This window comes from Zonotrichia albicollis, chromosome 3 (assembly GCF_047830755.1).
Source record: "Zonotrichia albicollis isolate bZonAlb1 chromosome 3, bZonAlb1.hap1, whole genome shotgun sequence".
Classification (NCBI taxonomy): Eukaryota; Metazoa; Chordata; class Aves; order Passeriformes; family Passerellidae; genus Zonotrichia; species Zonotrichia albicollis.
The window spans coordinates 75,688,465-75,701,541 of NC_133821.1; the positions used below are offsets into that span (position 1 = coordinate 75,688,465).

At 37.8% G+C, this 13,077-nt stretch overlaps 1 protein-coding gene across 2 annotated transcripts in view; it reads left to right on the forward strand.

Annotated features, from left to right (window-relative positions):
- Nucleotides 1–13,077, forward strand: part of MAN1A1 (mannosidase alpha class 1A member 1) — a 137,050-nt gene that overhangs the window by 28,124 nt on the left and 95,849 nt on the right. For both annotated transcript variants that reach the window (XM_005492610.4, XM_074537912.1), the window contains exon 2: nt 6,375–6,471. In XM_005492610.4, the coding sequence (XP_005492667.1) occupies nt 6,375–6,471 (97 nt within the window). The remainder of the gene's footprint in view (nt 1–6,374; nt 6,472–13,077) is intronic.

Here is a 13,077-nt window from a genome sequence, read left to right on the forward strand (position 1 = left end):
TTTAATGCAGACATCAAAGCATAAGGGCTGCTGTTCTTATTATTTATTTCTTACATGGAATAGTCTCTTTTTTCTTGTGTACTTGTGCATTAAATAAAATGTGCAGTAATAGAATAAGTGTAGAAAATACTTTACCTGCAAATTTCCTGTTCTCTTTAGTTACCTTTTAATTAGAATTCTTGTAACAGAATTAATAGGATAATTGATTCCTTTTAAAATGAATAACAGAATGAAGCACTGTGCAGAGTCTGTCCCTGGTTAATAAATGATGCCCAGAACGGCATATGATGAATATTAGTTGGATAGTTTAATACAGTCCTAAGGAGGCTTACAAGCTACTGTGAGGAATAGAAAATATAAGAATAGAAGTTTATCTGTAACTTAACACATGAGGGAATAATACTTAGCATTTCTGTAAGGCTTTCCATTTGAGGAGTTTGAAGTGCTTTGCAATACAAAAGATGAATTAATTCTCAGAATAGGCCTTGAGATTTTTATTTTCTCTTCCTTCCTTTTTTTTTATGCAAATGCTAGATTTTTTTTTTTTTATATTTTAATTTGTCCTTGTGGGCAAGAAATGAATTATTTGTAAGATATTTAAATGCTGAGGAGTAGCAGGATTTTGCTCACATATCCCTTTAATGCAGATCATTAAATACAGAACCCTATAAAGTATTCCATTATATGATGTGCATGTTTAATATTAAGGGGAAACCCTGTAATCCAGTTTGCCTACCTTAGTTCTGCCTTTTTGTGGTAGGAGGCATGGCTATTTCCCCCACTTTGTGTCTGTGCCCTGCCCTGTGGGTTGTGGGGAGTCCTTCATTCCCATCACAGTGCACAGGGAAGCTGTGAGCACCTAAATGTTCCCCAAACCCTCGTGTGCTGCTTTGTGGAAAGCAGTGACTGGGAATCCATGTTGCTGGCCCATAAACCAATGCTAAAGTCTCATTTGTGGCTTTTCTTGGCTGGCTGGAAGTCCCATCAGGAAGCAGTCATGGGAATTCCTGCAGCCTGCCAGGGCTTCAGAGCATGGTTGTCATCCACCTGCTAAATTAGAAATGGTGACACTTCGGCTGTGCCTGTTACACAAACATTGACGCTGTGTGGTTTGCTTTTAACTCAGGGTGATGCCATTAGGAAATGAGGTTATAAACACCAAAAATCTGTCAAGCTCCTGATTTGCAGTAATCTTCCTGCTGACAGATAAGAAGTGATTATTTGTATGAAGGTTCATAGTGACAGGATTTATTTTTCATGTCTCGAAGGAAAAAAAACAGTTTTCTGTTGCCAACAGAGAAAGGGAGTCTGTCATTTCTGTCAGATTCAAGAGAAAAAAAATATAAACAGTATCAACTGAGATGAACCTTTATACATTTGAGATTATTTCTTCAGCTTTGTATCTGAAGTAAGCAATAGTAACAGAAAATAGCTTAAAATAAAATTCAAGTATAATTGCTAATTTTTAGTTTGCAAATAGACTCGAGACAATTCTATGTACAGAAAACAGTGATCTGGATATAAACCAGTTTTTACTAGTTTTCTAGTGAACCTTGGTGTTTGGTTAAAAAGTTTTCGTTTTATGGAAAGTTGCTCATAGTGAATTCTGTCAGTAGTCCAGCATAACAGAATAACTGAAAGAGCCTAAAGCAGACATGTATCATTGTTAGTCAGATCTGCATGTTTGCTTAGATAAGGTTATGAACTAATCAGTAAAGAAGTAACTACAGTGGAACACCTTACATCTTTACCTAGAATTTCCGCTATAGAGCAAGTCTGAACACACTGTGAATACTGATAAAAATTACTTAAAAAAAAAAAAAGTCAAGGTAGTTATTAGTGATCAAAATATTTCCAGATGGAAAAGACATTGGAATGTGTTAGGATGGCATGCAAAACTGCAAGAAAAGATTGAAATGAAAGGTTTAAAGCATTACCAAAGCAATAACAGTGAATATTGACAAAGGTAACAAAGATCATGCTCAGAAACAAGGGAAAATGTCAAATGAATAGTTGTGCTTACTAATCCTAGAAAAAGCATTATGTATTGAGATAAAGAGAAAATTAATCTATTACTTCACGTTTTCTAGTTGCATATTGTTCAGGACAAGCTCAATAAACTCAGTTAATAACTCGTATTTCTTTAAAGCGCAATGTTACACTAAATATCATTGTGAAAATGGTGAAACAAATGTAGTACTCTTGATACCTAAAGAAACAAAGGCTGTGTATTTCTAAAAATTACTCACTGTGGTAATCAGTAGATTCAGTAAGAGCATATTAAACAAAGCTTTCATATATTCAGCACAGTTTTTTGAAAGTGATAGTGAATCAGCTGGAGGTGGATCATAGAGTTTTTCAAAGAAATCCTAATTGGTGGCAATAATTTCAAAGGTAGTATTGCATTTGCTAATAATAAATTCTTATAATGGTTTTTTCTGCTGTGCTGCAATTTGGTTGGTTCTCAGTGGCTGTGGACAGGTTATGGAGAATAGTTTACAGAATAGTTAGCTTGTTGGTTAACAGTAGTGGAAACAAAAAGTAAGAATATAAGGCTTTCTATAACTTGAGGTTTTGCTAACATTGATGTCATGTTTCATCGGGGCAAAAAAACCGGAATTTTGTGTTGTGGTCACGAATTTCCTGCGCTGACAAGACACAGTGGTGGGTCACAGGGCCAGCAGCCAGGCATCCACACAGCTGCTGGCCCAGGTGGGCTGCAGGAGGGAACAGGAACAATGAGAGCCAGAGAACTGGTGGGTCAAGATAAAGCCCATTTATTAGGGGAAAGAAGGAAGGGACAGGGACAAATGGTGCAAAGGCAGTCACTCATATCCTCCCACAGTCAGACTGACACCCAGTCACTGAACAGCAGCCACCTTGGAAAACTGCTCCTTCTTCCTCTGCCCCAGTTTTTGTTGCTGAACATGATGTTAGCATGGTAAGAAATAACCCCTTGACCAACTGGAGTCAGCTTTCCCAGCTGTCCCCCTCCTCAACCATACAACCGCCTCCTCCATTCTCCCTCTCAGGGGGAGTGGAAAAGGGGCAGGAGCTGGAAAAAGAGAAAGCCTTGCTGTTTTACAAGCGCTGTTCAGCAACAGCCAAAACACTGTTGTGTTATCAGCATTATTTCAGGCACCTGTTCAAAACACCATATGGGCTGCAGTGATGGATGCTAACTCCATCCCAGCCAGACCCAGAACAGTCCTCAGCCATGCAAGTTGATTTTTGCAGGAGGAAAGTTCAAGTGGAATGCCTGTTGAGGTTTCTCACTAGTTTTAGGGACTCTGGTAAGGAGTTTAAAAGGTGAGAATAACTTAAATGTGTAGAAAGATCAGTGTAAACTGAGAAAGAAAAGATTATTTAAGCCAGGGGTGGGAGTTCATAGAGACTATATAAACTGTTACATTTTCTTCAGAGGTTTGTTGGAGGGGGAGGTTTGATTTGGAAGGGAGTTGTTTGGGGGTTTTTTTCTCTTCATTTCTTGAACTTTCAGTTACCTTGGTCTTCTGCCTTCCTCCTCTGTCTTGGCAAGATTTAAATGGCTCTGTTGAAGGTCAGGATGATACTATTTCATGTAATTAGTCCTTTTTCTCCTTTAATATCCCAGTTCTAAAAGGTGCTTTAATTCTTTTTCTGACATCCTCTTTTGCATCTCCCCCACTTATATGTAACTGCTAAAAATAAACCTTATTAAGTTATTATTTTCACTCCACCTGGTACTGCAAGGGTTTCCATCTAAACACCACTCTTACTGTGCTGATTCAGCATTGCTGTTGTTTTCTGTCAATGTTTGAATAGAGCTGTATTTTGCAAATTTCAAGTGACTTATATGTCCTCTCTAGGTGTTGTGTTAGAGTGCTTTGAAAGATGACTGTAACTAAAATACCAACAAATGGGAGTGCATTATCATCATGTTTTAGTTGGCCAATCTTATGACTGTAGGAAAGGGTTTTATTTATTCTCTGCTTTCACAGAGAAAGAGCTGATAGTTTGTGCTAGAGTTTGAGGTTCAATGAACCTTCTGGGTTCCCCAGTTCAAGAAAGACGAGTTACTGGAGAGTGTCTAGCAAAAGGCTAAGAAGATGATAAGGAACTGAAGCATCTCTCTGCTATGAGGAAAGGCTGAGGGCCTGTTGAACCTGAAGAAGAGACAGCTGAGATGGGATTTTATCAATGCATACAAATATCTTAAGGTCAAGATGAGGTCAGGCTTTTCAGTGGTGCCCAGCAACAAGATAAGTGGCAGTGGGCACAAACAGAAACACAGGAAGTTCCATCTAAATGTGAGGAAAAAACATCTCTACTGTGAGAGTGTCAGAGCACTGGAACAAGCTGCTGGTTGGGGATTCTCCTTCTCTAGAGATACTCAAAACCTGCCTGGACAAAATCGTGTGCAACGATTCAATTGGTAAATTAGAAAATATGCTGTGGACAAATGATTGGTTTCATGCAGTCTTGATCCTTGTACCAGGGATTGAGAAGAGCCCATAATCATAAAGCCTGCCAGTTGGCTGCCTATTACCAGTTCTGCTTTGAGACAAAAAGCTCCATCTTGGGGGAGCTCCTAAGCCATTCTGCAATGAAGTCAAGCAATGGAAACAGCTCCTGCTGGTCTCAGGCCATGGATGGCAGCAATTCCATCCAGCATATCACTGCTATCCATGGCCCGAGACCATTTCCACAGGGCCTCTGACTTGCCTTTCAGCTGAGATCTGACACCAGGCTAATCTTTTGCTTGAATATGGTCACATATTAACTGCCATTGCCAATTTTTGTATTTGTAAAGCTGGACCTGTAGTGTAGATTAACATCTGTGAATTTTCCTGCAGGATAGATGTGCATTTTTTCTCCCATTAATAGTGGGGAAATGTTTATTCTGACAAGTATGGCAGTATTCTAAAAAATCTGTTGTCATTTGTTATAGTATGGCTTAATGCAGATTTTTAATTGACATAATTTCTCTGAGATTTGAGCAAAGGAAAGAGGAAAGGAGAAAGTGCAGGATTACTATTATCAGCATGTCCCAAGGCTGCTGCTTTTAAATTTAGGATTATAAATGTTATTTAACAAAATTATCCTTGACACAAGGCCTCAAGAAGAGATCTGAAAGCAAGGACAGAGCAGTGTTGTCATCTGACAGCCTGAAGCACTATCTCTGAAAAGGTCTGAAATTGTCACTTTTTGTCTAGAAGATGACCTCTGGCATTCCCAGCACTACTCTGCCTTGTGGAAGAGGGGAGGAGGAACAGCAAGGTGGCAAAATCTTTCCTTCTGTTACATAAAGTAATGCTGCTTGTGGTGACCTTTAAAGAAGACTATTCCTGAGCAGGTGTTAAAACTGGTGGTTGCCAAGGGGAGGTGTTGGACCTGCTGCAGTGGCAGTGGTTTGTCACCAGGCCTGCAGAGCTGTGTGCATTCTTCTCAGCACGTTTGGGGAGGAGCACGTGGGCTCTGGACGTGCACCTGGACCGCTCTCAAAAAGGACAGATCGCACCAGATATGCCTGGTGATGGTGGTGGAGAGGGTGAGCCTTTCCTGAGTCAACCCACTCCCCTGACTTCTGTGTGGATGCCCCCTGCTCTTACCACTGCACTGCTGTGCTGGGCTCTGCAAGGCTGTTTCCCAAAGCAGTATTTATCTGTGGTGTCAGATAAATCAGTATTTATTCCCAAAGCAGTATTTATTTGTGGTGCACCTTTTCTTGTGCAAAATGTGATTTGGTGGTGATATGCTCAGTTGTAAAAGTTTTCATTTCTTTGTGCAAAATGACATGTGAAAGTAGCTACAGATGCATTTATAGTCATAAAAGATTGTATTGTAAAAACCTCAAAACATTTTCTAGGGGTTCTGCCTGCCCACTTTACCATCCTTCTATTGTTACTAGTTGTGCTGAGTTTGAACCAGCTCGTTTTATGCAAGCAGGTCTCTGCCAGAATCTGAAAACTACTGTAAGCTTTATGTTCACCTTAAAGAATCTGAAGGTTCTAGGGGGAAAACCTTATTTAAAAATGTTACTTCCCTCAGTTTCTGAGATGTATGCTTAAGGGAAATAAAATCTCAATTGAATTGATATATGACACAATGAATTCCCTTCCTAAAAATTAATTATTTTTGAGTGTGTCTTGACCATAAGCTTACAGGTAACAAAAGTGGAGAGGACAGTCATGTAATTCTTATAGCAGCAGTCCCACTGCCACCTCGAAAGCAGTGCCACTGCTATTCTTTATTGAATATTTCATAATGCATATGACAGGAATTTGGTTAAGAATTGTATTAAATGTTTTTAATATTGAGAATATTCTCAAGTTGGTGTTTGCTGTAGCTTCTTGCTAAATCAACATCATAATCCTGCTTTGGTTTCCCTGCAGATGATGAAGCATGCCTGGGATAATTATAAGCGTTACGCATGGGGATTAAATGAACTGAAACCCATATCTAAGCAAGGACATTCAAGCAATTTATTTGGTGAGTACAGTGTATTTTTGTGCTTAGTGACGTTAGCATAGAACAGTAAATCAGCTGAAAAGCTTATAAGTGATAAACATGTTTTCTTGCTGCTCCCTGTCATGCAGCATGATGTTTCTTGCTTCTGTTATGTGTAAAAAGTAACAGTAAATGTAGGTGCTTTCTCTGACTTTTATAGATTAGTGTCTGAATGAGAATAAATGGAGCATGGCATTGCTGCATGATAAAAATACAGTTTTGCTGCAATAAATATTGTCCTGTCTTAAACATTTACTATGGAAATCATTGATGCCACATTCAATAAGCAGGGAACTAAGGGGAAGAGGTTGGAGAAGAGGAGAAATCCTATACAAGGAACAAACAATACTCTCTACACTCATGAAGGTAGCTAAAGCTGTATGCAGTTCTTAGGAATTTATTTCCATTTCTTATAAATATTTGTTAATTTGTACCAGACTCCCTTATCAGGCTTTCTTTTTCATTTTTATAACTGTTGTTTGCACCTCTAAATATTGCACAGGAGATGTTAAATAAAGGACAAGTTGTTATCAGTGTAGAACAAATATGGGACTGAAAAGTTCCAGAAGGAGAGGCACACTGTAGAAATCTGGTGTAAAGAGGCAAAGACTTCCTCAGTGTCCAAATGGGACTTGTGACTGAAGAGAAACAGCATTCTGAGACAGCATAAATACAGTCCTATGAACTGTCATTATCTTCAGTTTTGCAGAAAAATGAAGAATTAAACTGCTTGACACCAATTTTTCTATTCAAATAGCTTGTTTTCCAAACAGAAAGCTGAAAAAATGACTAATTTCTATAGCTGAGACAAAATCAATACATTATTTTGATTTTAACAAGAACTTACTTTGTTGAATATTTGCAAAAGATAGCTTGAAGTGGAAACATTTCCTAAAACAGCCTAAATAGAGCACTTATCAAATCCCCAACTATATTTGGAGGTTGCTTAGAGACTGCAGTTGTGATTACAGAAATAAGTTGGAAAATACAACATCTACTTTGATCTTGCTGCACTGCTTGGCTACACCAAGGTAATATCAAAAATGTTAATAAGTAATCATTACCTAGTTAGTTTTTGGACTTCAAAACAGAGTAGTTTGAGTTAACTTCAAGGCTGAGTCATCATGTTTCTTTTTCCTTCTCTGAAAATGAAAACTATTTATTGTCTTCAGGAGAATGATAGTTGTGTGATTTAATATGTTTGAGGAACTATTTAATGGAATTCTGTTTTCTTGCAGTACAACAAAATGTCTTAAAAATTTAAACTCTTAATGTAGTTTCCTTTGAAATCAGAAGTGGTATAAACATTTCTAAGGTTTGAGTTAATGATAATATTGCATGGATTTGCAGAACAAGCTGTAGATGTATTGACTTGTGAAATTCTTAAGCAGGAGTTCTGTGGACATTGCATAAGTTTAAGTCACTTCAGGCACAATTCTCTGTGAAAGAGGACAAGTGTTGAATTGAAAAATAAAACTATTTAAAGGAGTAAGAGGCAGAGTCAGTCTAAATGCAGATCAGTTTCCCATCATGGTCATCTGGTATATGATCTTATTGCTAAGGAGCTTTCCTTAGAAACAACTTCAGTCTTATTGATCTTGGTGCAAATCAAAATAAGCATTAGGTCCCTTTCTGCTGAATTGCTTTACAGAATACCAAAGAGCAGCATATCTGCAAGCAGCCCTGCCTCACCCGTGCCCGAATCCATAGCCACCTTTTGTTCTTTACAAACAAAACCTTGTGTCTGTAGGTGTCCTCAGATTTATTAGACCTGATCTGCACCTTCATGTTTGAATTCAACAAATGCCACCTTTTTCATAAAACAATAAAATAGTGATCTGTTTGTGTGTTGGGTTTCTTTCCTGAAAGAATGGACAAGTTTCCTTATCTTCCTTGTTTCTTATTTTAAAAAGTTATTAAAAAAATTGCAAATGGTTGACTAATTTAAGGTAATTCTGAGTTGTATTAGTGGAGAATAGGTTACCTTCAGCTCTGTGTCCTGTGAATTTCCTCCCAACCTTCAGAAATCAAGTAAGACCTTCAGTTCACTGTCATCCATCATAACTATCTCCAATTTGCCAAGATTGTCTTTTCTTCTTGCTGCCAGGTCTCAGTTGTTTTAAAAATGCAAGTTTGGAATCATCTTGGTATCAATAAAACACAGTACATTTAACTGGGCACTGTTTGATGCCTAATGAAACACTTCTCCTCCTTTGAATTAATTGCTGCATTTACATTGCTTTGCAAATGCTGGGAGGGGCTGTTATGGGATTAAGACTTTTATATCTCACTGTGAGGAACAGACGAGTCCAGTGCTGTGTGGTGCTTTATGTTGTAAAAGTTACAGTACAGCTCTCCTGACACAGAAGGGGAGAGTTGTTTTCAAATTATACTGCTTCTAAGTTTTTTTTTGGGAGTATAAATGCATGGCTCCTTTCAATCTCCATTTTGCAGGTAGATTATAATGACTGCTGTGTCTTGAAGGCAAGTCATAGCTGTCATGCTGTGTTTCTCAGGACAAAAATAAGATGGCTTTTGAGAGGTGTAATTCCACATGGATGTGGCTTAGGAAATAACATCATGAAATACAGGCACTATACCAGGGCTAGGAGAAGAGGAAAATGGCCATTGGGGTGTTGATAGGAGAAAGGATAGGGACAACTGGTTGTTCTAATTTTGGGGAAAGGAAAAGAACCCTGCTTTAGCACCTTGTACTAGTGCTAAATTACTAATAGTAGAGCTAATCTGTAGCTGAAGACTTCTTGCTGAACTTGGAAATTACTTTTTTTGTCCTAAACTCAGGCCACAAAAACAAATAGTGAAATCAAAGAACTGCCTTGGTCTTGCTGGTGTTCTGCAGGCAGTGTGTGTGTCAGGGTGTATGTGATAAGCTGAGAAAGTCTTTAGACTGGCAGACTGTAGATATATTTTTGTTATGAGCAGAAGTTGCTTTCTCTCGCATGTGCGCACCAAGAATAATATACTTTTAGAGAAACACTGCAAGATTTCACCTTTAAGCCAGTGCCACATACATGCCTATGACCATTGGCAATGTCTTTTCAGCACATCCATGCAATGTTTTTATTTCCTTTGTACTTTTTGTGTTTTACCATGTTGTAGCAACTATTTGAAAAGACAGAAACATTCTTATTTGTTTAATTACATGAAGTGTACAACTGTTTCCAGATTAATCACATAAATTGGAGTAGCTCAGCATTTGTTTGCACAATATCTGTCCATTAGCAAAACAGGACATATCTCCTGGTATGACTTTTTCTGTGAGTACTAATTATTCTCTGACTATTCCTAGTAGAAAGTAGGCTATGAGAAAGTGCTGTTACTTTTTAATTCTTTAACCTTTATGTTTTGGGTTACTGTTAACAAGGTTAGCTAAAGCAGAGATTTATTAATCTACCTTCCTATTGCAAAAGTGGCAAAATCACAATTTTGCTCTTTTTTCATAGCACTTTACCACCAGCCCCTCAAACTAGGAGCTATTCCTCTCCAAGCCTTCTGAACTAATTTTAAAACTAATGAGTGTTGCTGCACTTGCAGAGAACTCTTTCTAGAAGTGTTTTCTGCACTTAAATGACTGTAACTAAAGGGCTTTTTTAATTATCTGAAGCTGTGTTTCATGTGCAGTATTGCCAGTTTGATATTATAACTTTTAGGCATAGTATAATTAATCTCTGCAAGTGAAAAGGGACCTTTTCTGGAGGCAAAAAGGGAAGCATTTAATAAATACTCACAATCTGCAAACCCCAAAGTACTATAATTTAGTAAGATCCTGCTCCTCCCACTTTGAACTGTTTTTTGTCATTTCTTTTATGGAGTGTTGAGGTGTATGAATATTTTTAAAGTCTGCCAAAATTTATATCCAAAACTGACTTGGCAGTGTATAGCAATGTGTCTTTTCAAACTCTACATCTATTAATATAGCCTCGGCAATTAATTGTGCATGTGTTTAAACAATATATCAATTTAAATTGAAAGGACTCAAAATCTTCCCCCCACCCCAATCTTGTTTGTCTTCACTCTTCCTGCTGTATTCCTTGAAATTTTGTATTTTGGTATGTGGTGGAAGTGAGCCTGACATCTATCTCAATTAAATTAACTTGTGTAAAGAATAACATTAGCAGATATGTGGATGAATTACTCAGTACAGCATTTTTGAGAGGAGGTCATGTTGCACAACAATGACAAGTGTATTGTCGTTTTAGATTTCTAAAAACATTTTTCAGGTTTATTACTGGCCTCTCACAGGAATCTATTACTGCTGACGCCACACTCTCAAATTACTCACCCCAATGCTGAAAAATCAAATGACCAGAGTGAAATTTGGCAGTGCAAATAAGTTATTTGGAGTAGCTTTGACAATGGCAAACTGCAAACAGTTCCTCAAACCCAGAAGGATTTCCCAACAGGCGATAATTGCACTTAGAAATAGAAAATGTTCCTAATTTAAGCTGGCTCTTAGTGAAATGGGAGATATAGTTCTGAGGTAATGTAGAGAACGGGGCAGACTTGAGCTCACAGTAAGTAGTAATGCTTGACAGCTTTCCAGAACAATACGTGGGGGTCCATAAAAAGTGGCATAGATGGGATGAACAAGGATTTATTGTTCCTTGTGGGGAGTGATATCCTTTGTAAGGAAGGGGTGGAGATAGCAAATTACTAGGCAGCGGGTTCAGACAAAAGAAGGTGGTTCATAACTAAACATGTAACTGAGCTGCATGGTGCCAGAAGTGTGGTGGATGCCAAAGGCTTCTGCAGGAAGCACAGAGATAAGCAATGAAGGAAAAAATATTTAAACTTTATCAAATTCAAAGACGCCAGAGCTGGCTCTAAAATGCACAGATGTATAAAATACTGGAGATTTGGAAGAGCATTCTAGAAATATCACTATATTGTTTAATATTACGCATATGAAAAACTAGATTTGTTAAAAATTAAATTAATTTTTCTTTCCCCACTCTTACCAGGTGTGAATAGTCCCTGAAATTAAAAGTGTTAATATTTCTGAGGGTTTGCCAGTACTTGAGTCAAGAGTTTCATGTTTTGGCATAGCACACTTAAATAATTAATCACTCTTGACTTTAAATTGCTAATGATATTGCATAGGAACCTTTTCAGTGAACTTTAAATAAAGGAAAACACTGTTCTAAGATATGAGTCAGCTTTTGAAGCAACGCTCCAAGAAACCTCCAGCACAAATCAAAATGATGCTTTAGTCAAACCTGTATGTATTTTCAAATGCCAACTTGGTGTCCAAGGGATGGGAGGAAATTTTAAATTATTAAGTGCACCAACGTGCATTGATTCTGAAGTATTCTATTTCTGGCCATATCTAAAAGCCTGGGCTAGACAAGTGAGAATTTATTTTGGCACAGGCTCCAAAGGGTTTGGCCGTAAGCCAGGTGTGGTTCTTTAACCATATGGCCATATAAGCTCAGTCACAGAGCTCTGCTAATGAGGTTGTCACTCACATCCAGAGCAGCTCTCCCTGCAGTGGCGTCCTGGAAACTCATACAAAGTTACTCATCCTCTGATCACTCTTCTTATTCTGCTCTTGCTGCCCAGTTCTGAGATGCATTCTCTAATGTAATCTCTTCTTTTATCTGCACGCACCTACACTGGCACTGTTGGATATTAAAAAGCATGCAGTTTAAATGGGCTGACTGTGCATTACCCAGAGGAGATATAGGCTACCTGTGCTTTTAATAAGCTGTTGTGGTTAATAGTCCACAAATCTTGTTAGCAATATGCTCTTTTTTGTTTTCTTCCAGATCATTGCTTAAGATTTTAAATGTTAAACTGGAAACGAAGTTCTGTTGATGTTTCTCAATAGTCTACTGGAAATTTCATGTCGACTGATTTCTTTTGCATTCTTTTCAGTTAATAGTAGGCTATTTTATGTGTTCTCTATTAATCCCTTGGAGGAAATGATGCTGTCAGTAAAGAGGAGTGATAAAAGTAAAGGGTTAACAACAGAAGTAAAATGGATCATATGTGAGTGCATGGTCTGGAGGTTTTGGTAGAGACTAATAATTCTTCATTTTGGTAGGCTTGTACATCTGGTTATCTCTTTATCATCAAAATGATTTCCTTTGACTTATGTTTTATGAGTTTCAAGTTCCTTTTCTCTACTTTGAGTATATATATATTTAGTTATCTGCAAAATATATCTGTATTTACCTGAGGTCTATGAATTTTATCCAAGTATTTTCTGTGATATCTTTCTCCTGCCTAGGGCAACTCTGAAACTCTACCACTGTGACTGCAACTTGGCTTGCACCCTGTAACGCGGAGTTAGTCAAATCTGTAGCAGTACTATAGGTGTATAGGAAAACAGTCCTCTTGTCCAAATATTCTGTGTCATGAGTGTGTACTGTAATTGCCTAGCAATAATCTTTGCTTCTTGTAGACCATGACTGCTGTGTAATTCCTTGGGAATGTTGTGTAGGAACGAACAAAAGTGATAACCATATTTAATAATTTATGTGCTGTGCTTTGAGAAGCATAGCTTATATAGGCCTGTGAAATGTTTGCTCTTATCCCATAATAAGGAATGTTCATTTAATTTCTTTG